Source organism: Lissotriton helveticus, chromosome 3_1 (assembly GCF_964261635.1).
Source record: "Lissotriton helveticus chromosome 3_1, aLisHel1.1, whole genome shotgun sequence".
Classification (NCBI taxonomy): domain Eukaryota; kingdom Metazoa; phylum Chordata; class Amphibia; order Caudata; family Salamandridae; genus Lissotriton; species Lissotriton helveticus.
The window spans coordinates 1,684,131,992-1,684,154,815 of record NC_136061.1 but is presented as its reverse complement, the minus strand read 5'-3'; the positions used below and the strand labels follow the sequence as shown (position 1 = coordinate 1,684,154,815).

The 22,824-nt window shown below is 40.1% G+C and overlaps 1 protein-coding gene across 1 annotated transcript in view; it reads left to right on the top strand.

Moving 5' to 3' along the window:
- LOC144824296 (uncharacterized) overlaps window positions 1–22,824 on the top strand; it is a 718,699-nt gene that overhangs the window by 96,884 nt on the left and 598,991 nt on the right. Inside the window, exon 3 of the mRNA XM_078683421.1 lies at window positions 20,905–21,042. Coding sequence (XP_078539547.1) covers window positions 20,905–21,042 — 138 coding nt within the window. The remainder of the gene's footprint in view (window positions 1–20,904; window positions 21,043–22,824) is intronic.

Sequence of the window (22,824 nt, the reverse complement as noted above, 5' to 3'; positions counted from 1 at the left end):
AGGGAAAGCGGAATCACTTAGCGATGTGTTGTAATCCAATAGGACAAAAGGATGTTTTTATAAAACAAAACATTCCAAACAGTCTCCTTTTTTAATATGTTATATATTTATTTGCATATGTATATATTTATTCATAATATTGCATGTTTTTAACTTTATTCCATGCTTGCTATATTTTGCACATTAAGTCAATATTCTGCTACTATACTATATGCTGCTAGGAAAATATTATGTGTATTTTGTAAAATGTTGCACTGATATATGCTTATTTTGCACAGTTCTAATGCACTACATTGTTCATAGTAACTCGTTACTGTCTATGATGGGCTGTGCGAAGGGTCATTTCCTGCGTGTGCACTTTAAAATGCCTCCCCTCCTATGACTACGCGTCTTGTGATCAAGACCCGATAGGGGGTTGAAACGCGTCATGGCAGACAGGCTGGTGAGACAATAAAAAAAATTTGATTGGCACCAAATACCTGGGTCCACTTTCGTCTTCTTGCCTATCAGTGGCACTTCAAAGCGGCGTTTGTGAATACATATATAGGTCCAAGGTTCAGCCATGGGCACTTGCTTCTCCCCTAGCTATGCGAATCTGCATATGGGCTGGTGGGAGGAGCAGGTACTATGGGTACTGCACAAAGAAATTATGACAAACAATGTGGTTGTATACAACAGATTCATTGACGATATATTCATTCTGTGGGAGGGCAATGTGGAGAGTGCTGTGAGTTTCACAGAACAATTGAATGAAAATGGTTTGAATCTGAAGTTTACTTGTAACACTAGCACAGAAACCATACAATTTCTGGACATAGAGTTGTTTGTGGAACATGATAGGATTCAAACACGCACCTACCGCAAACCAACTGCTGGTAACGGGATCTTGCATGCCCATAGTTTCCACCCTACTTCTCTCAAACAATCAATTCCATATGCAGAATGCCTTAGGATGACACGTAACTGTAGCACAACTGAGGGTCTCGCAAATGCTAAAAAGAATTTATTCTCGAGACTCCAACAGAGAGGGTACACACCAGAAACATGCAAGAAAGCAGAAGTGAAGTGTAACACCAAGACTCGACAGGATTTACTATTCCCGGTGGCAAAGGAAGTCGTTAGAGAGAGCCAGGCGAGACAACCCCATAGACTCATAACAGGCTATAACCGGTACCACTCGAACCTCCGAAAAATCCTAAGAAGGCACTGGCCATTAATACACAATGACCCTACCATAGGGAACGAGGTAGGCGAGAGTCCCTTGATATCATTCAATAAAGCAAAATCAATGCGCAACACCCTGGTGTGTAATGCACCCGTTCTGAAAAAGAAAAAGAATTGGCTACAGTCCCAAAAGGGTTTCAAAAAATGCATGAAATGCAAAGCCTGCAATCATGGCATCAACACCACCGAGGTCCAACTACCATTCAGAAGGAAAAAGTATTCCATAAGGGAACACTTCACATGTAAAACAGAGTTTGCTGTGTACGTTTTAATGTGCCAATGCGGCAAAAGATATGTAGGGTCTACCATTCACCCCGTCCATGTGAGGATTCTGCAACACTTGAGGGCAATTGCCAATCTGGACCAAGCGTATCCAGTGGCACGACACATTCATGAGTCCCATGGGGGCAATGCAGATGGTCTAACATATTTTGTTATAGACAGCATCCCCAAGAGCCCAAGAGGTGGGAATCGAAAACTTGCGTTACGCCGCCTGGAGTCAAGATATATCATTCTCTTGAACTCCAAGATCCCTTCAGGTTTGAATGCGGATGAAGCCCTTAGTGTCCACATTTAAGTAAACACTCCTGAGCGCTTGTTCCGCCTCTCCTTTCCCAAGTACCCTGGAACATTTGCATCTGACCGTATCACTGTAAATACACTGCGCACGTAATTGTCACTATAGGGTGATGACACTAATATTGCACCGAACATATCAAGTTATGCCAGGCATGAGGCACCTCCCGTTACCAAGCACTACCTAAGTATGGCATACTCTAGTGGTAGGTCCGCCCGCTATCCCAATTTAGAAGCAGGATCGTAATCCTTAAATACATTAGTTATGCTTCGGCTAGAGAAGGGTTCAACAGGGTGCATGTACCGTTATTTTAGAACTTACCGAGTCAGGATGAGGAGCGTGTACATCTCACTTCAGAGCGCGCCCAGGGAACTCGCAATAATGAAGTTACAGCGCCAAACCAATCACTGTGCTTATATGAGCAGGCATGTTCGGACCGATTGTAGGAACACACGGGATTCGTTTACACTTGTGCTGACACATATGTAGTGTTAATCGGTGTAACGAGGGAGTTTAAAATGTTCGTTTTGACACAGTGTTAGATAATGATATTCACAGGTTATAATTTAAGCACAATTTGAATTGTTGAGAGATGTCGCAAATTACGTTATATGTGAATTTAACAGTAACAGTAAAAAGACTGCCATGGTGTCATAATGTGCAAGTCATGTAGGAGGCAGCGTCATCACCTTGGGTGTAACCATGTAACCATAGTAACTGCCAGTAGAAACAAGTTGAACTTACCTAATCAATGACAATGTGCTTAGGTATATAAAGCTTTAATGTTAGTATGCATATGTTAGTGAACAAGGCGGGAGCAGGCCGCCGAAACGCGTCTGAGCAGAAACTGAGCAAAGAAATAAAACGTTTGGATTGAAACTCACGGAGTCAGCGCCTTCTTTCATCAGAAGTTTGGTATGGTAAAGAATATATATATATATATATATATATATATATATATCCAACTAGAATGGCCCGGGCAAGGGCTTCCGAGCGCTCTCTTGGCGGTGCGTGGGAAATTGCAGCAGGGCCCCGCTGCCAGTAATTCCATCCGGTTTCTGCAAAAGCAGAGGTTCTCCCGCACTCCCGGTTTCAAGTACGACTACACCACAATTTTAGTCGTTTAAATTTCCATTTATTCCACAGCTCGTTACCAGCATACTCCTCGACGCGTTTCGCGGCACCAAGCCGCTTTCTCACGAGGCAAATTTACATTTGTGTTTTTGTCATTACGTTTTTATAAATAAAGTATTGCATTCACTTCTAAGGGAGGCGGAAGGGGGTGTGGTGGGAAGTGACGATTTACAAGTGACTTCCTGTACAAAGTGCAGCTAGGCATTATGGTCTATGTAGTGCTTACTCCAAAGAATTCATATTTTAATTGTTAAACAGTCCCCTCTTTTACTCTTAAATGTACTTTTGCTCATGTGTTTCTGGTGGCTTTTCATGAGAGTTCCTTGTTTGCAATCCCGCTTGCCAAACATTTCAATAATGTCATTATTATCCCTCTGGTGGGCATAATTTACTCAATCACTCTGGGTGAGCATCACTCATTTCCTCCAGTGGGTTTCCATGAGAGTTCCATATTTACAATTCAGCTGGTTACTCATTTTAGTCATTTCATTATTGTCCCTCTGGTGGGCATTGATTACTCAAGGGGGTGCTGTATTTCCAGTTTTTGTGAATTCAATAATCTGCACTATTTGCATCTAGTCAGCTAAGTGCGTGAAGTGAAAAAGGTGCAAAATAAATCATAAATAATATAAAAATTGTGTGACAATAGAGAGAAGGACAGAAAAGGTTTTCTTTTGGACAGTTAGTTACACTTTTGGAGCATCAATTTACAGATGATAATGGAGTTCCTCATCCTGGTTCAATCCATGAGGGGTTAATGTTCGGAACTTTAGGATGAGTTTTGATTCCTTTTGTCTTAGGATTCTGATTCGATCACCACCGCGTGGATTGTTGATAACGCTTTCGATAGCATAGAATTTTAATTTCTTCCAGTCACTGTTATGTTCTTTTTCCATATGTCTTGAGATGGCATTACTTCTATCACAATTTATTGTTGCCCTCACGTGCTCAAGAATTCGTTTTTTCAATTCGCACTTCGTGCTTCCCACGTATTTTAAGGCACATGGACATTCCACTATGTAAATGACGTATTCACTTTTGCAGTTAATAAGCTGTGTTATTTTCCAAATTCTATTGTTTGCCATTATGATTTCCTTTTTCTTTTCCGCAATGGCACACACCTTGCATCCTGAACATTTAAAAAAAACTCTCACTTTCGGCCACGCTTCTGGTTTTTTTGGCATTTGGAAATGGCTGTGTACAAGTTTGTCCCATAGGTTTTTTGCCCTTTTGTACGTCACTTGTGGATGATCCCCTACGATCTTTGCAGTTGTCTGGTCCATGTGTAGAATATGCCAATTTTTTCTCAAGATGGTTAGAACTTGGCTGTTGCTGGTTGAATAAGTTGTTATCAATCTTATTTTGTTCTCCTCGCTTGTTAATGTTTTCTTTTCAGCAATTAAATCAGTTCTTGATCGCATTTCAGTTCTCTGTAAGGCAGACTCAATTGCACTTTGGTTGTACATCCTCTTTTTAAATCTTGATGCCGCCTTTTGGCGGTGTTTTAGCCATTCTTCCTTTTTGGAACAAATTTGTTTTATACGGAGAAATTCCCCGTACGGAATGTTCTTGATCAAGCTAGTCTGATGAAAGCTCTGTGCATGCAGCACCGAATTTGTGGCAGTTGTTTTGCGATGGAGCGTTGTGTGTACCTCGCTATTTAAATTTGAGATTATAGTTTGAATTGTTCAAGATGTTAAAATATTCAGTGAATTCTTCTTCTGTGCCATCCCATACTAAAAGCAGGTCATCGATATATCGAAGCCAAGTTACTGTTTTGTTTTGGAATCTTTCATTTTCAATTCTCCAAGCCCATTCTTGTTCCCAGAGGCCCATTGTCAAACAGGCATACGACGGGCTGAAGGAAAAGCCCATCGCTGTGCCTTTAACTTGTTTATACATTTGGTCCCCAAATAAGAATGCATTTTGTTCCAAGCACAGCTTAATCATCTCCTTTAGCATCTTGTTGTGACTTGTATATTGTATGTCTCGATCTGCCAAGAATTGTTCACATGCTCTCAGGCCAATGTCATTTTGTATATTAGAATACAGAGACACCACGTCCATGGTTACTAATTTGTACGTGGCCTGCCACGGTGTTTCCTGTAAATGTCTTAAGAGATCCCCAGTGTCTTGGAGGTATGATGTTAGACCCTTCACATATGGTAACAAGAAAATGTCTAAGTAATTTGCAACGGGCTCCAGGAGAGATTCCTTTGCGGAGATTATAGGTCTCCCTGGTGGTTTCGTGGGGTGTTTGTGTAATTTCGGCAAGAAGTAAATAGTAGCCATTTTGGGGAAAGGTGTTTTGAGGTATTGTACTTCATCGTCATTCAACAAATGTTGAGCTAACCAGCCATCCAATTTGATGTCTAATTCTTCCCTCCATTTGCTCATGGGATTGCTTGGAAGTTTCATGTAATATTCTTTATTTTTGAGTTGGGAATGTGCCTCCTTCATATAGAAGTCTTTATCCAAGATGACGACATTGCCGCCTTTATCGGCCATTTTAATCTCTATGGTCATGTCTCCTTTTAAATTGTTGAGAGCTTGTCTTTCTTTTGTTGAGAGGTTGTCCTTTCTTTTCGGTTGTGATAGATTGTATAGATCTTTTATGACACTTTATGAAAAAAGTCAATTTTATTCCCTGGGGGTAGTTGTGGATAGAATTTGGATGTTGGTCGCAATTTGCTACACCCAGCTCCCATTTGGGGAACATGTTCTTCAATGTTTGCTGGTTCTCCTTGATCCTCCTGTAGTTCAATTAGTGTCATAAGACCTTGTGCATCTCTTGAGGGTAGAGTCAATGTGGATTGTGGAATTTGTCTTTCAAATTTGGCCATTTTGGGGTTTTCCACAAATAACTTTGCCAATTTTATTTTCCTTACGAATTTATAAAGGTCGATTCTGGTCTCTGCTCGCAAAAATTCGCGAGGCGGAAAGTCGGAACTATGTCCAACTTGGTTAGCACAGCGGAGCCCAGCACCTACTAAGGAGCACCTCGTGATTACATACCTACAAAGGAATAATCTGCTGAAATGACTATCTCTTGGAACCCACTAAAGGTTAAAATTAATTCTCTTAGGAGCACAAGTCCCAGCGTGCATTCCTTTCACACGGCACACCAGGTGCAATTAATAAATCACGCACGCAGATAAGAGACCTTCAAGAGACGAAGAGTAAAGCTGCCTGCCCCTGATGAGAGGTATGACGACCTCGAAACACGTAGGGCGAAGAAATATGCTGCAACACGAAGGAAATGGGGAAGCTGTCATGTGCCTCTCAAAAAGCTTGGACCCTTGTTTGAAAAAAAATAAAATATATATATATATATATATATATATATATATATATATATATATATATATATATATATATATATATATATATATATATATATATATATATTACCTACTGGCGGTCGCCAGTAAGTAGTTATAGTTAGGACCTATTTTCCATAGGAAATCCGCAATATTCTATTTGTAATAACTTTGGCGCTGGTTGACGAATCTTCGCGAAATTCTCAAAACTCGTTGGGTGCTCCGGTCTGCTCCTATCCTGAAAGTTTGGGGTGATTTGTCAAGCAGGGACCGAGAAAAAAGGGGGTCCCAAAACGTGTTTTTCCCATGCAATTTCCCATAGAAACCTTTAGTCGCAGCTTCAGCCCGAACTGCTGAACGGAATTACACTAAATTTGGCAAAGAGGTAGTCCTTGGTTCAGACTCGTGCCTTTTTGGTAAATGGTGTAAATCTGTTCAGTAGTTTTTTAGATATTAAAGGAAAAATATATATATATTTGAGCAGAGCCTAACCACACATCTCATCTTGAGATCTGATTGGCTGTCAGTACTTCATCCCAGAAGTGTTGGCAGTCATATTGGGACCAATATACATGATAGCACCTCATTAAAAAGCTTTGCGGTTAATAGAAGGTGTTAAGACTTTAGTTACATTATAAATCATTTGTTGATGGTACCATACTCACCCTTCTGCTAGGATATCATGAATCATGTTTGAGAGAAAACTATTTTCTCATGCTTTTCCCACAGAGGTATGGAAGGTGATCTATAAGCTAAACTAAGAGCATTTCTTCTGTAAATTCACATTGTCTTTCTCAGCCATGTGAGAATGAAGTATAACATTCTCAGTAAAACATGTACATCCAACAATGGCAGAGACTGTCAGTTGATTCCTTTGTGTTCCACTGCTGCTTCCCAAATTGTTCTAAAGAACAACTAGAGTGCTAACAGCCTTACTTATGACAAAAGTATAGCAAACCTGAAGCCATCTCGATTGGAATAAAGTGGTAACTCTCAAAACATTTAATTTAAAAATGAACAAAATGAGGGGGTTCATTTTGCCATAGAAAGTATGATTAGTGCTTCAGAAAGAAAACTTAGGGCACATTTTGAGTGACTTCTCAAATCCTCTTCTATATCATTAAAAAAGAAATCTGACATACAGACTGAAACCTGCACTTTCAATACCAGCTGCAGACTTCCCTGGTGAGCAGTAGATTTACTACAGTGATCTAATGAGCAACTAGAGTGCTAACATTCAGAATTTATGGCAAATGTGTGACCCATCTGAATGCCTTCTTGATGGAACCAAGAGAAAAAACTGAAAGTATTTCCTACTGAGGAGACTGTAGTAAATGAGGAAATTAGGAAACTTCATAACAAATAAGTCTCCCAAGATGGCCACCAGAGACAAAAGAGCCCAAATGTAGCACAAATATCACCCAAATTTAGCCCAAGTATAGCCCAATGACAGAATGTCCCAGAGTGTTCTAAAGAACAACTAGAGCGCTAATAGTCTTACTTATGACAAAAGTATAGAACACTTGAAGCCATCTTGATTGGAATAAAGTGGTAACACTTAAAACATTTAATTTGCAAAGGAACAAAATGAGGGGCTTCATTTTGCCATAGAAATTATGATTAGTGCTGCAGAAAGAAAAATTAGAGCACATTTTGACTTCTCAAATCCTCTTCTATTTCATTAAAAAATTCTAACATGCAGACTGAAACATGCACTTTGAATACCAGCAGCAGACGTCCCTGGTGAGCAGTAACTTTACTAGAGTGATGTACTGAACAATTAGAGTGCTAACATTCAGAATTTATGGCAAATGTGTGACACATCTGAATGCCTTCTTGATGAAACCAAAGTAAAAAACTGAAAGTATTTCCTACTGAGGAGACTGTAGTAAATGAGGAAATTAGGAAACTTCATAACAAATAAGTGTCCCGAGATGGCCGACAGAGACAAACAAGCCCAAATGTAGCGCAAATATCACCTAGATGTAGCCCACATATAGCCCAATGACAGAATGTCCCAGAGTGTTCTAAAGAACAACTAGAGCGCTAACAGTCTTGCTTATGACAAAAGTATAGAACACCTGAAGCCATCTTGATTGGAATAAAGTGGTAACACTTACAACCATTCATTTTTCAAAGGAACAAAATGAGGGGCTTCATTTGGCCATAGAAATTATGATTAGTGTTGCAGAAAGTAAAATTAGGGCACATTTTGACTTCTCAAATCCTCTTCTATTTCATTAAAAAATTCTAACATGCAGACTGAAACATGCACCTTGAATACCATCAGTAGACTTCCCTGGTGAGCAGTAACTTTACTACAGTGATCTAATGAGCAATTAGAGTGCTAACATTCATCATTTATTGCAATGTGTGACACATCTGAATGCCTTCTTGATGGAACCAAAGTAAAAAACTGAAAGTATTTCCTACTGATTGAGACCAAATGTAGCACAAATATCACCTAGAGGTAGCCCAAGTATAGCCCAATGACAGAATGTCCCAGAGTGTTCGATGGTTGCACTGCGCAGCACAAACTGCATCCACCGACTGCTCACCGTAGCATAGAAGTTTCTCACACTTCAAGCAGTGTAGCTCGAGAAAGGCGAATTCTGGACTAATGTCCATTGCAGGTGTTGCTGACGAAGATCTAGACGTACTTGCCACAGCAGGTGAGGGGTTCAAAGCAGCTTGCCTTGAAGGACTGGACTATTTAAGGCCCAGCGGTGCCAGGGGACAACACCTGAAACCTTCGTGGGTTACCTGTTTTGGCGCACAAATGACAGAGACACGGGACACTTCCTTCGGCGTCAAAGATCAGCGTTTATTACTGCAGGGAGGCAAAAGTCACAAGAAGTACAACAGCGTGTTGGTTCTGAGAGTCTGCTTCAAATTGTAAATGTGGATCGCTCCTTTTATACACATTTTCGTTCATTGAACAACATGCAAACAAAAGGTTACAACTCAGTTCCCACAGTAAACTACAAAAGGGCTTCTTTCATGTTTTCAGAACCCCGGAACATAATTACAGTAACATTGCCGGTTCCCAACTGTAAAAGCACATCTTCTCACCATTAGGCACATTCCACTCTAGTTGTAAACGAGCAAGAGAAAGAGACAAGAACAGCTGCAAGGAAGACAGACATTCGTAGAGAAAAGAGTTTGAGGGTAATATCGGAAGCATGATCACTGGATCAAAGGATTCGATCCTAGCACATGCACAGCTGAAACAATAGACTTGCACGGCAAGATTACCCTCAAGCGGAGCCATCTGCCTATGCAGTGTCATTCCCCCGGTCATAAAAGACGCATGAAAGGAATATGCGTCTTCCGTAAGACTTGGGAACTAAAGGGTCATGAGGCGGACAGTTGCCTGCTCGCTGACTACGTGAGGGCAGGAACCAAGATGGATGCCGTATCTAAAATGGAACCCGAGGGTTCAGATGAAGAAACGCGTGAATAAGGCGAACCCCTCCAAGTAGTGTAGCGAAAACGCGTACACTTACTGAACTCGTCATTTACGGTTCATAGATACCAAACTTGCCCATATTCGGTCATGCCCAAAACATCGTAACGATTCTCACAGAACCTCAGCCTCATTTCCTCCCGAGCAAGAATGAGAGAATGTGTGGACTGGAGATGCTTGTACATAGAAGCAGTCCCACAAGAGTATTTTTTTTCACTGCCTCTTGACATGAATCAGTCACAAATTTTGCACGTCACCTTTCTCACATTTATAATCTTCTCTCCAGGTGGAAAAGTAAAGAATTTCCACACAACAGATTCCGACCTCTGTGGACGTGGTGCCTCCTGCAGGAATTCTTCTTCAGAAGATACTTCCTCCTGCTGCTGCTGCTGTCCAGATGCCACTTTGTTTGATATTTTTGGAAAATACCAAACAAAAAAACAAAAAGTGTTCTTGTAGGAACAGAGATATCTCTCTAAAGATTCTCCAACAAGAATGATTAAAATGGGGGTGGTCCTTTACTAGTTACATTTACATTTACAAATGTTATGAACCAATGAAATCTTTTCTTTGAGGTCACATGGGATTCACGCACTCTGCGCTCACGAAGCACACACCTGACACGACTTCCCGAAAATATATTTAAAAATAATATAAGTTTATTATAAGTACAAATATATTCTTTTTATGAATGTCTTAGATAATCTCTTGCCCTAATATGTATATTAAAGACATATACATATCATTTTAGAACACAAAAAAAAATTGAGGGAGTCATGCACCCAGCGCGCCCCAGCACATATATGACGTCACACGAGACCCGCCACCGCGCAAGCGTCACATACCGTAATGCGCATGTGTCGCATACCAATCGTGCACATCACTTAATATTCAATGTATATGATGTAACTGAAAAACACGCAGCCATTAACACCGTATGCGGATCCTTCATGACTTTTCTAAAATGGCGGCTAGAATCCGTGCACCCACCGTGATGTGTACGCTTTGAATGCATGACTCAGAAAAAAAATCAGATTTTTTTTTAAAAGGAAAATAATATAAATATTTTACAAGAAAAAAAGAAAAGAAAAAACATTAAACAATATTTCAGTTTGATTTAAAAAAAAATATATCATGTTATTTAATTATTAAAATATTTATAGATAAACAGTAGAAAAAAACTGTAGAAAATCAGTACAAAAAATAGGTATAACTATTATTACACTTAAAAATTACCGTTTCAGAGACGTTCTAGTTAGAAATTAGCATTTAAAAAAGCTTTGAAATTCACTGAAAAAAACATAGGTTTCAGAGATGTTATAGTTAGAAATTAGTATTAAAAAAAAACCTAAGAAATCCACAGAAAAAACATGGGTTTCAGGGCTTTTATAATTAGTAGGACATTTCACTCGTACAAAACAATAGAAATTCCTCCTTTATAGTTAGTTCTGCTAACTATAACACGCACGCTGGCAATGCACTGCTGATGACGTCACATATTACATAATTCATGACATGGTCAGTGACATCACTGATGACATTATTGGTGACATCTCAAATGACATTACTGATGACATCACTGATGACATCATCCACATGACAATGTGACACACCTTATCATACACCAGTATAAACTTTCATCACTCACTGTAAAATATAGAGTACCATATTTGAAACCATGGACACACCAATATCGGTTACTACATACCCACTCCCTGATTCCTAAGTCTACACACACAAATACCCATTCAACAACAGAATCACTTATACATGCAGTCACTAATTATTATAACACTATCAACTGCACTTATACATATTTATATAGACATTGAAACATCAGCAGTCATTATGCAGTCATCCTACTCATAAAAAAAAATAATGACACTTACATTTACTCACTTACACAATTATACACACAACACCTCATTTATTCAAACACATAGTAACTCATAGTTAATATGTTAAAAAATCACCATTACAATTATACACTCATTCATGTAGTTACTCTCACAATCACTGACTCTCACAAATACTTATTTATATACACCAACTCTCACAAACAATGCCTTTTATCTTTTTACTTTGTTGAAGATATACAACTAAAACGTATATTCGCTCACCAACACACAAATAAATACACTCAGTCACCTAAACAACTGTTTCCACATGCACTCTTAAACCTATACACCTAGTCAATCAACCATTCAAACATCTATGCATAGAGTTACACACTCCCCATCCATCCACACACAAACACAGTGTCCCATACAAATACTCACCCAACTAATCAATAACTAATATACACACTCATGTAGTTAGTGACCAACTGATGCAGCATGTTATACAGCAACAGAGACAGTGATGCACACATTCACATAGTTTAGTTACTAATCCATGTATTAAGTGAGACACTTTTAATTTCTCACATAAACAGACAGTCAGACAGCTAGTAAATCCTCCATCCAGACCGTTATATATCCACTCAATCTTCAATAGAGATTGGTATATATATAATACATATTTACATTTCAAACTAAACCACATTCACTGGATGATGTCATCAGTGATGTCATTTGAGATGTCATCAGTGATGTCATCAGTGATGCCACTGACCATGTCATGAATGATGTAATCTGTGATATAATCAGCAGTGCATTGCGGGCGGGCGTGTTATAGTTAGCAGAACTAACTATAACGGAGGACTTTATATGGTTTTGTATGAGTGAAAAGTCCAGCTAACTATACCACCCCTAAAACCTATGTTTTTCCTATATATATATATATATACATATTACCTACTGGCGGTCGCCAGTAGGTATATATAGTTAGGATTTTTTCCCTATGGGTTTTTTGAAAATTCTATGTCTAATAACTTTGGCGTTTGTGGACGGAATTGGCTGAAATTTTCAGGAAAATGGCACATTTTGTTTCTGAGCAGCCCCTGAAAATTTGGGGGGGTTTCGTCAAGGGGGGGCCGAGAAAAAAGGGGGGTCCCAAAACGTGTTTTTAACATTGATTTTTCCATAGGGCGGTTAGCCTCACTTTTAGCCCGAACGGCTGAATAGATTTGCACGAAACTTGGCAAAATTGTAGGGACTGGTAGCCCGATGTGCCTTTTGTAGGTCTCAATATATGTGCTCCAGTGGATTTTGAGAAATTAACGTTTAAAAAAAGATATATATCTGTAGCAGCGGACCGGGCAGCGCTCCAGGACGCGTACCTTTCGCGCAACGGAGCTTTGTGAAGCGAAGCTGATTGGTTCTCTGGCGTCTGTCAACATTCCAAAAAGTCCGTAGCTGCCGCCATCTTGTCTCTCGGTAGGATCGAGAGACAAGAGGAGGCCAAAACAAAGGGGCAAATAACCATAAGGGGGCATAGTAGATCCTCCCTGACCCCCTAGGTTTAATGTGGAGGCTTTAAAACGGCCCCGCGGGGCAAAAAAAAATAATTTTTTGTTTGTTTTTTTGCGTGGGTAGCGCCCGGTCCGGGAACCGGGAAGCTTTCTGGGCAGCGTACTGCAATGAAAAATGAATGATAGACTTTTATTTTTTAAGGATTGTTTATTGTGTTTAATAATTTATTAAACTTTCTAACGCGGCGCGTCATATGACGCATTACGCGACAACGCAGGTCCAGAATATAGTGAAAATGTCTCCACCAACCAGCGGACGGCACACAACCCCTTTCAGCAGGCTAAATAGTTCTGTTAAATGACAACAGAAGGGACAGGCAACAAGAACCATCAGTCAAAGAGGGGAGGGCAAGTTCTTCTCTACCGGGTCACGTTGGAGCGCTACCGGAACTGATCGAATTGGTAGTCTACAGTGTTTCTGGATGTTTCAGACTGAAGCTGGCGTTAGCATGAGAGCACCACCATTTCGTAGCTCCGTCGTGGCCATTCCACGAGCAATCATGCTAGGCGCTCCCCACCAGAAGCCTGCGGGAGTCGGGGGCCCCCCAAGACTTTTGTAGAATCTTCAAGGATGAGGGGACGCTTTCGAGAATGGAGCCCAAGCTCTAGCAGACAAGCGTCCGAGTTCCAAGGTGTCGCAGGCCCATTTTAGTGGACCACGCCCAAATCTGAAGAGATGGCCGCCATTTTGAGAGTCCTGTGGCAGCCGCCTATCGCTGCGCCGCAAGAGCGGGAGCAACTCAAGTACATGGTGAGCGAGACGCTGTAGTCGAAAGAGCGGGCGGTAAACAGCTGAATAGCGGAAGAGGCACAGTGTAGCAAAAGCGGGCTGAATGGCAAATGAAACGGAAAAGGGGTGCCCCACTACAGCGTGTCTTTAGGTGAAACGGATTGTGGGACAAGGTGAAGAATGGAAGAGTCACCAAAAGGAAAAAAGTTCCGCTTGACCCCGGGAGCCGGCCACCTATGTCGGGGGCGATCTCAGGCCACACCAGGGCAACACGACTTGGGGAGGGGGCCGGAGCCAAGCGCCCCCTCCGAGTCCGCGACATGACACCGTCCCTCGGGGGCCTCCGTCAAGCGGTTCAGGGTGGCACCGCATCACAACAGCCCCCACTTACTTTAAGAATAGTGAAGATGAAGCAATTGCAAATAGGCTTCAGACAATGTTACAAGCACTCCTCAAAACTTTGAACTTTCAGAGTGCATGAGTTGGGACAGCGAGGGGTGATTTGGTTTCTCGGATTTGGTTTCTCGGACTGTTTTTCTGGTCTCTCACCACTGGCATAGTTTAACGTTTTCTTGTTTCTAGGACATTAATAGGTTTTATCATTACGTTATGTTATCGTTTCTTTGTTTGTTGTTTAATAAAAGTTCATGTTCATCAGTGGCCTACTGATTTTCGTTTTCCTATTTTTTTCTTTCCAGGTTGTTTCATGGTAAAGTTTCTGTTAACAGGATACAGTGATCACTTCGTTATTATTGCATATGTCCTTTTCACTAGGGGTGCTCTCTGGTCGGGCCAGATGACGTATCTCTAGTAAATGGTCCGGGTGAAAAAGGTGCATCAATCAGTGGGGAGTAGATAGGCATGACAGATTACAACGGGGGAGAAAGGTCCGCATTACGTACCCTTTCACTACTTGCAAAGATTTTCCTACGTTTATATGCAAACAGGGAATACCTCCAAAAATAACTAATTCCCAAACAGTCAATGTTCGGACAATCAATCAATCAATGAGGAATGAAATAGGTACGACGTGTTAAAGGCTTGCGTTACCTACCCTTCACTATCTGCAAAGGGAGAGAGAATATTCCTATTCTTCCTCGTTTGCAGGTAGAGAAGATCCTTAAGAGAATTAACTTCGAACAATTCAATGCTCGATTGAAACAATCAACAAGGGGTACTGTGAACACAAATGAACGCCGCTTATGTACATACGCATTGCTATTTTCAACAGGTTGTTCCTAATGTTTCTATTTTAGCGAGGTCAAAAAGAGATCCCATTAGTGGCCTACTGATTTTGCTCGATTCCTTTTGTTTTTTTACACAATTTTTCGCTATCTGCAAAGACTAAACAGAGTATTGCGACTCTGTGCTTGTTTGTAAATAGAGAATGAACCAAAGAGAACAATCAATCAAATGGAGAGAGAAGCAGGCACGACGTATTACAAAGGGGGCAAAGGGCTGCGTTAACTACCCTTCACTATCTGCAAAGAGAGAGTACTCCTAATAGAAATGAGGGGTGGGGGGCAGTATTCAAAGCAGATCAGTGTGCATAAACACGAAAATGTTTTTACTTACCACGTACTTGACATTCGACAGCTTATGATATTTGCTATTAAAAAACCATTGAAATTCACTGAAAAAACCATAGGTTATAGACTATATATAGTTAGGAATTAGCATTTACAAAACCTTGAAAATTCACTGAAAAAACCATAGGTTATACACCATATATAGTTAGGAATTAGCATTTAAAAAACCTTATTTTACTCACACAAAACCATTGAAATTCCATATATAGTTAGTTGCACTAACTATATATCGCGCACCCGCAATCCACTGCTGATCATGTCACATATTACATCATTCATGACATGGTCAGTGACATCACTGATGACATCACTGATGACATCTCAAATGACATCACTGATGACATCACTGATGACATCTCATTTGACATCATTCTTGTGCTAATACGATAAACCTCTTCAGACTCTAATATAACCTTAGATACACTCAGTGTAAACAGACACTCACACACTGCCACTCATCCATGGAGTTACTCACACACCCAGTCAGTCATGCAAAGAAACAATCTCACCTCCATTTCTTCAACTATACAGTTAAACACACCTTACTTATTGAAACATATACTAACACATATTTACTCTCTTATACAATCCCTGATACAAGTTCACAATGATCGATACAACCACTCACTCATTCAGTGGCTCTCATGCACAGTTATTTATATATGCCAACTCTCACATGTACTGTGTTTTACATATGTACTTACTATGACATGTAGCATTGAGATATCCATTCACTCATCAATACACTCATGCACACAGTCAACTGCCCATGTAGCTGTTTCCACATGCACTCTTGAACTCATACACCTAGTGAATAAACTGCTCACACATCTATGCATAGAGTCACACACCTTCCAGCCACCCCCACACAAACTCAATCTCCCATAGAAATACTTGGGCAACCAATTAATAACACATATAGCCTCTCGTATAGCTAATGATCAACACATGCAGCAGTTTACAGAACAACAGACATAATGATGCACAAATTAAGACAGTTTAGTCACTAACCCATGCATTCAGTGAGACACATTTAATCACTCACTCATACAGTCAGTCATGCACCTACTAAATCCTTCATCCAGACACTTATACATCCACTCAAGACATATTTTAACTTTACAGAAAAATACAGTCACTGCATGTTGTCATCAGTGATGTCATTTGAGATGTCATCAGTGATGTCATCAGTGATGTCACTGACCATGTCATGAATGATGTAATATGTGACATGATCAGCAGTGGATTGCGGGTGCGCGATATATAGTTAGTGCAACTAACTATATATGGAATTTCAATGGTTTTGTGTGAGTAAAATAAGGTTTTTTAAATGCTAATTCCTAACTATATATGGTGTATAACCTATGTTTTTTTCAGTGAATTTTCAAGGTTTTGTAAATGCTAATTCCTAACTATATATAGTCTATAACCTATGGTTTTTTCAGTGAATATATATATAGATAGATATTACTCAATCTCGCTCCCAAAGAACAAGGGTGAGCCTGTGGTGGGTGAAGGCTTTATTTTTTCCGGCGTTTTCCTAATATATTTCGGTCTTCCCAGACCTTCTTCAGAGGACAGCCGCTACATCACAGGACCCCAAAGCGCGACCACATGATGCTGACAGCGTTAACAGACTATTTATGCCCCCTGGTTTGCTCCTTGACAGTCAGGATAGATGCATGCTGGTAAATGTGGTGCGTTAGGGTTACATGGTTCTTAACCTTCTGTGGGCGATGTTGCGCTTTCACTCTCCCATAATCCTCAAGCGAACAGTCTTTTATGTTTATATATATATATATATCCAAAAAAAGAGGTTGCCCCAAGTGAAGCCATCACACATGCAGGGGTGAGCACACATACGCCTCAGGTGGTTGCAGACACAGCGCTCCTGCCGCGCTTCTCCTCAAAGCCAAACGCGTTTCGAGCAATAAGATGCCCTTGTTCACTGGCAGGCATTCGTTCGTGCAAGGCAGCAGCAACTCATTTTTGGGACACCATTTTATTGATAATCAAGCTCCGCCCCCATAGGTGTCACATGGTTTGCGCCAAGGCTTTGTGTATAAAGTAGTCCATAAGTAAAAGCCAAGCTAGTAGTCTTAGTCAAACCCAAGTGGGTATTTGCACAGTCCTTTAGTGTACCAAGCACAGTTCAAGCATTAATCTAAAATAGATAAAAAAGCACAGTCCAGGCTCACTGTGGTACATCCAATATATACCTGAGGCTCTGGTCCCCGCATTCCATCTCGAGCTCGCGTTTGTGGGACTCATGGATCCGCCTCTTCTGGCGGCAGGACAGCTTCGCGGCTGGACCAGCTGCATTAAATCCAAAAAAAAGAGGTTGCCCCAAATGAAGCCATCACACATGCAGGGGTGAGCACACATTTGCCTCTGTGAGTTAGTATTTCTAAGGGACGCCTAAACATGCCCCTTCCAAAAACTGAATTGCATAACCAAATTGTGATTTAGTAATAAGTTACCAAACACAGTTTGTCTTTTGTACATAAAAAAATTCTTTTTTGCGGTCGCAAATGGCCTCATTCTGTAAATCAGGCTGGTTGCGATCACCAAAAAAGTTTCATACTTGAGGCCCTAGAACCCTTTCAAACAACATTTACTTGATACACTGTTTGCGACTGGAAAGCCATGCAATTTGCGATCCCTTCAGAAGAAGGTCCTTTAATTTTTTGTAACTATTTTCAATCTCTTATCTTTTTTTGTTGGCATTCTTATCATCTGCTGTCACTCAATGATAACGTTACTTAATTTACCTATTTAGAGCTTTATTTAGTGTATCTTCTCTTCTAGGCCTTTCAGTTTATAAGATCCTGTCTGCTCTGTTGGTGCATTGATTATTTTGTTTCATAACAAATTAAAATGTGGTCTTATTTAATTCTGCTCCCCAATTATTTTTTAAGGTAAGACTACCCCTTCACCTACTGGAAAACGAGATACTGTGTTTTATGAACTCTCATTTTTTGATTACTATCAGTTTCTGATTTTCTCTAGATGCAAATTCTGGCGGGTCTAAGTTAATGAGTGTGTAATACAGCATGGTCACTTGCTGGATCCATTTTCACCAAACGCAATATGTAATAGGTAGAAGAAGTCATGCCCTTTGTTAGAATGGTATTTTCCTTTACAATTTGGTGTACCGCCTAAAAGAAAGAAAGTATTAGAATATCTAGCTACTGGATCAAGCCACTTGCACATATATAGCAAGGCATAGCTCATGAGGCTAAAATCCATACTACAATCAGTCAGTCAAAAAGCTTTATTCGACGATTGTCATAAAAGCAATGCATTATAACATTTCATGCAATAAAAATAAATAAAATTCACACAAAGATAATACAAAAGCTAAAATTAATCAGAACGGGAAAATGTCATCAAGAATGGGGAGATCAAGGATCATAGGGATAATCATAACATTACTTATCCTTTAGAAGGTTTACTTCTAATGATTGTCGTAAAAATAGAACATTAGACAATTCATCCTATAAAAATAGTGATAAAATTCTCTTAGAAATACTACAAAAGCTAAAATCCATCCATATAGTAATGTTTCATCAAGACTAGGGACATCATGAGTCATAAAGTTGATCGTAGGATTACTTATCCCTTTATACATTTGCTTCTAATGACCCATGCCCATCCCAGAAATTTTGCAACTGCTATGTAAATTAGGGGGCTGGGATTCGTACAAATGATTCTAAGGGCCAGTAGTCCACTCCTAGTGCCCAACAACTTGGCCATTGGGCGCAACCAAGCTCTACGCGGGGGAGAGTATGCTTGACATTCAAAGAGTAAGTGGCTAATTGTTTCCCTAGAATTCGGGCAAAATGGGCATAAGGGATTACCACCACTAGACCACCTGGATGTAAATGCTCTGACAGGAATACTGCCAAGTCTCAATTAAAAGTAAAGCTTTCTATCCAGCGGTTTAGTTATATCGTCCCAGAATGGCTCAAATGATGTCTCGTCCTTGAACTCCATAAAACCCCGGTTAGTGAAAGTGGGGGAGGTAGACCTAAACAGTTTGGAAAATATCATTTTAAAATACATGCCCTTTAGAGCATTTTTTGACGGAAAAGTAGCGTTCGCCGGGTCCTCCCATGTCTCCAGCAGACCCAGCTCTCTGAGAATCGCTCCAATTCCAGAGAGCCGCCTTATCTGGTGAAAGACATCACTTTTATTATTATCAAGGAGGCCTCTTGCAAATATTTCCAGTTCCGGTGTTACCCATATTTGCCTCCAGTATAATACCGGGCGAAGGTTTGCAATGATTTTTATCGGTATCAAACCTAGGTCCTGGAAAACAGGCCCCATGGGGGTACTCTGTGGCAGGATGGTAAGTTTACGCAAAAAGCTGTTTTCAGAACATGTTAGTTTGCCTAGGTTTCCTTGCCCCCAAATTTCTACACCGTAAAGGGCGGCACCCATAGCCTTCGCTTTGTAGACCATAATTGCAGGGGCCAGTGGTTTGGTCAGGGACCTAACATGTTCTCTATTCAATACCCCGGCAAGTTGCCTATGTTTTAATACTGCAAGGTCTATCTGTTCATTCCATCGCAGGTCATGCTGGATGGTCATGCCCAGGTATAAAAATGATTTTACTTGTTCCAGGGGTTGTTTATTCATTAGTATTTTCCCTTTAAATGTCTTGTGCTGGTTAAAAGACATGAATTTCGATTTTAAAACATTAATTTCGAGCCCCTGGTCAATACAGAAGGCTTCGAAGATTCCAAGTGCTTTTTGTAAGCCACTCGGAGTCTTTGAAATAATAAGGCAATCGTCGGCGAACATTAAAATAGGTATTTTGGCGCCTGCTAAAATTGGAGCATCAACACTTGCCTCGATCAAGGCCTTTGCCACATTATTAATGGGGCACACCTCTCTCTACTGGGAACTGGTTGGTGACACTACCACGGGGTCCCCATCTTATTTGGGCATAGTTGTGTTCGTGTAATTTCACAATCATGGATAGTAGGGTGGGAGGCATGCCCATATCTTTCAATACAAGCCAGAGATTTGTGCGCGGAACAAGATCAAAGGCGGCCCTCAGGTCAATGAAGCCAGCATACAGACTACCCCCTCCCAATTGGACAACCTTCCAGTGGAGCATGGCAAAGTGTAGGACTTGGTCCACTGTACTTAAGCATGCCCTGAACCCTACAATCAATAATGAATATTTTGACTCTTTTTGTGCTCCATCTTAACATTCTTGAAGCTGGTGTTGGTAGTAAAACATAGTACAGCAGAAATAATCTTTTAAAAATCTGAGTACTGTCTCTTCACTCGATTGTGTTTCTAAAACAAAAACAGACACAGGTATTTCAGTTCTATCTCTGTTCCCATTTTTACAACAACAAAAATAGAAAAGTTAGGCTATTTTAAATAATTTTCAACTGCATTTCCACAGTTTCTAAGTCATGTTTTGGTTTCATCACAGGCGTTTTCTGCAAAGAAGATGTGAATGAATGTGAAGAAAATGTTTGCTTTGAAGATGTGCCTTGCATCAACACTTTCGGATCATATAAGTGTGGCTCGTGCCCTAGAGGAATGGTGGGTGATGGCCACATTTGTAAGCGTAAGTTTTACTTTAAATTAAAAATAGTGAATTTTGCATGGTAGATCATATCCTTTATTTAGTATATTCTCAAATTGCCACCATTTTTGGACAGGAATGCACTCTGTACATGAATAGTCATAAAGCACTGATTTCCTCTACTTTACATAAGCCAAGCACATCTTGAAGTGCAGAAATTATACATTTTGAGAAAAGCACAAGGTCTGATGGAGAAATATTTTGGAAATTGAGGTCAAATATGGGGGCATTATCATCCTTCTTGAACCACTTGACTCTGCTCCATTGGGTAATTGAAGTTTCTGCCATTTATACAAATCAATCTAAAAATTATTTTAGGAGGGAATTTGAATTGTTTATCATGTTGTCATGCCTCTGTTTAAAGTTAGTCCTACACACTTTATGTTTGGCACGCATAGACTTCGTTGTGGCTACCATTTTTGAGAGTGCACACTTGTTGGGTACTTGATCAACAGAAGTATTTCTCTAGTTTCCCCAATTTCTAGAAAGAGAAGGTTATAATTTATGTAATTATGCCCATAAAGTTAATTTCTCATTTGTCATATAATTGAGAAGGAATCTTGTGGACATAATGCATCAGAACGGATTTAATCTGCTTGAATAAACTACACTTAATTTGCACATACCTTGGAGTACCCATCTACTCACTGCTACCAAACTGTTGTGGATATTAATGCGTGGAATTGTTCTCATAACTTATAACTTATGTGGAAATGACTACTTTTCAGCGATACTGGGAACTATATATATCATGAGAAAAGGGTGAACAAGTGCACTCCATGTGTTCCAATTCAACAGTTCATCCAGTACAGCTGGCCCCAATGAAAACCATATAATATAAGGGGAAAAAAACATAATGCAGGATTAACAGAAAGGAAACAATAATTGAATCCATTGTGCTTTACACAAATGGTTTTGTATCCCGTCTTTATTACCATCAAAAGAACATGGCATGTAAGGGTGTCAGAGGAAATTTCTTTCTCACCAGCAACACCTGCCTCCATACAGCAACTCTCATCCTGGAACCCAGCACCAACATTGCAATATACCCCAAGATTCTATCTTAAGCCCACAACAATCATAACAACTTCAACATCAGGGAAATAGTAAATAAATAATAGGACTTACTTGGGTGAGCAGAGCACTCAGCAGTGGTAGTGGTGGTCGGCGCCTCCTGACCAGCTTTTTCAGGACCCACAATAATGTCTCTCTTCTTGCCCAGATCAGTGATTTAGTTAATCTTCACAAAATGGATATGACAGGAAAATACAGTCATTTAATTGTACTTCTCTAAAACAATTCACTTAAGGTAATGATTTTGATTCTATCGTCTATCATTGAGTTACCCATACAAATCCTTAAATACCTATCAACATTTACTAAACAAAAACTACATTTACAAGCAATGCATTACAGTGAATAATCTTTGATTTTATTCTCATTTCTCAATCTCAAGTTCAGCCCCCTTGATGGAACAACTCAGTCTCCCTTTTTTGGAATGCATAGATGCATACTACACATCGCTGTTAGCTTGGGACTGTATGAGTTACATAAACAGTCACAGAGAGAACACTAGCTCACTGCTATCACTAGTTCATGATAGTGACAAGTGGACAGTCTGAAATGGCTTCTTAATTAATAGCCAATGGGAGCGCCAATGATGAGTACAATTAGTTAGCACTGCTGAGCACCTGCCTAGCATAAACTAGACACTGGATCACATAATGGAGGATATTATCAAGAACTTGCAATAATTATAGCAAA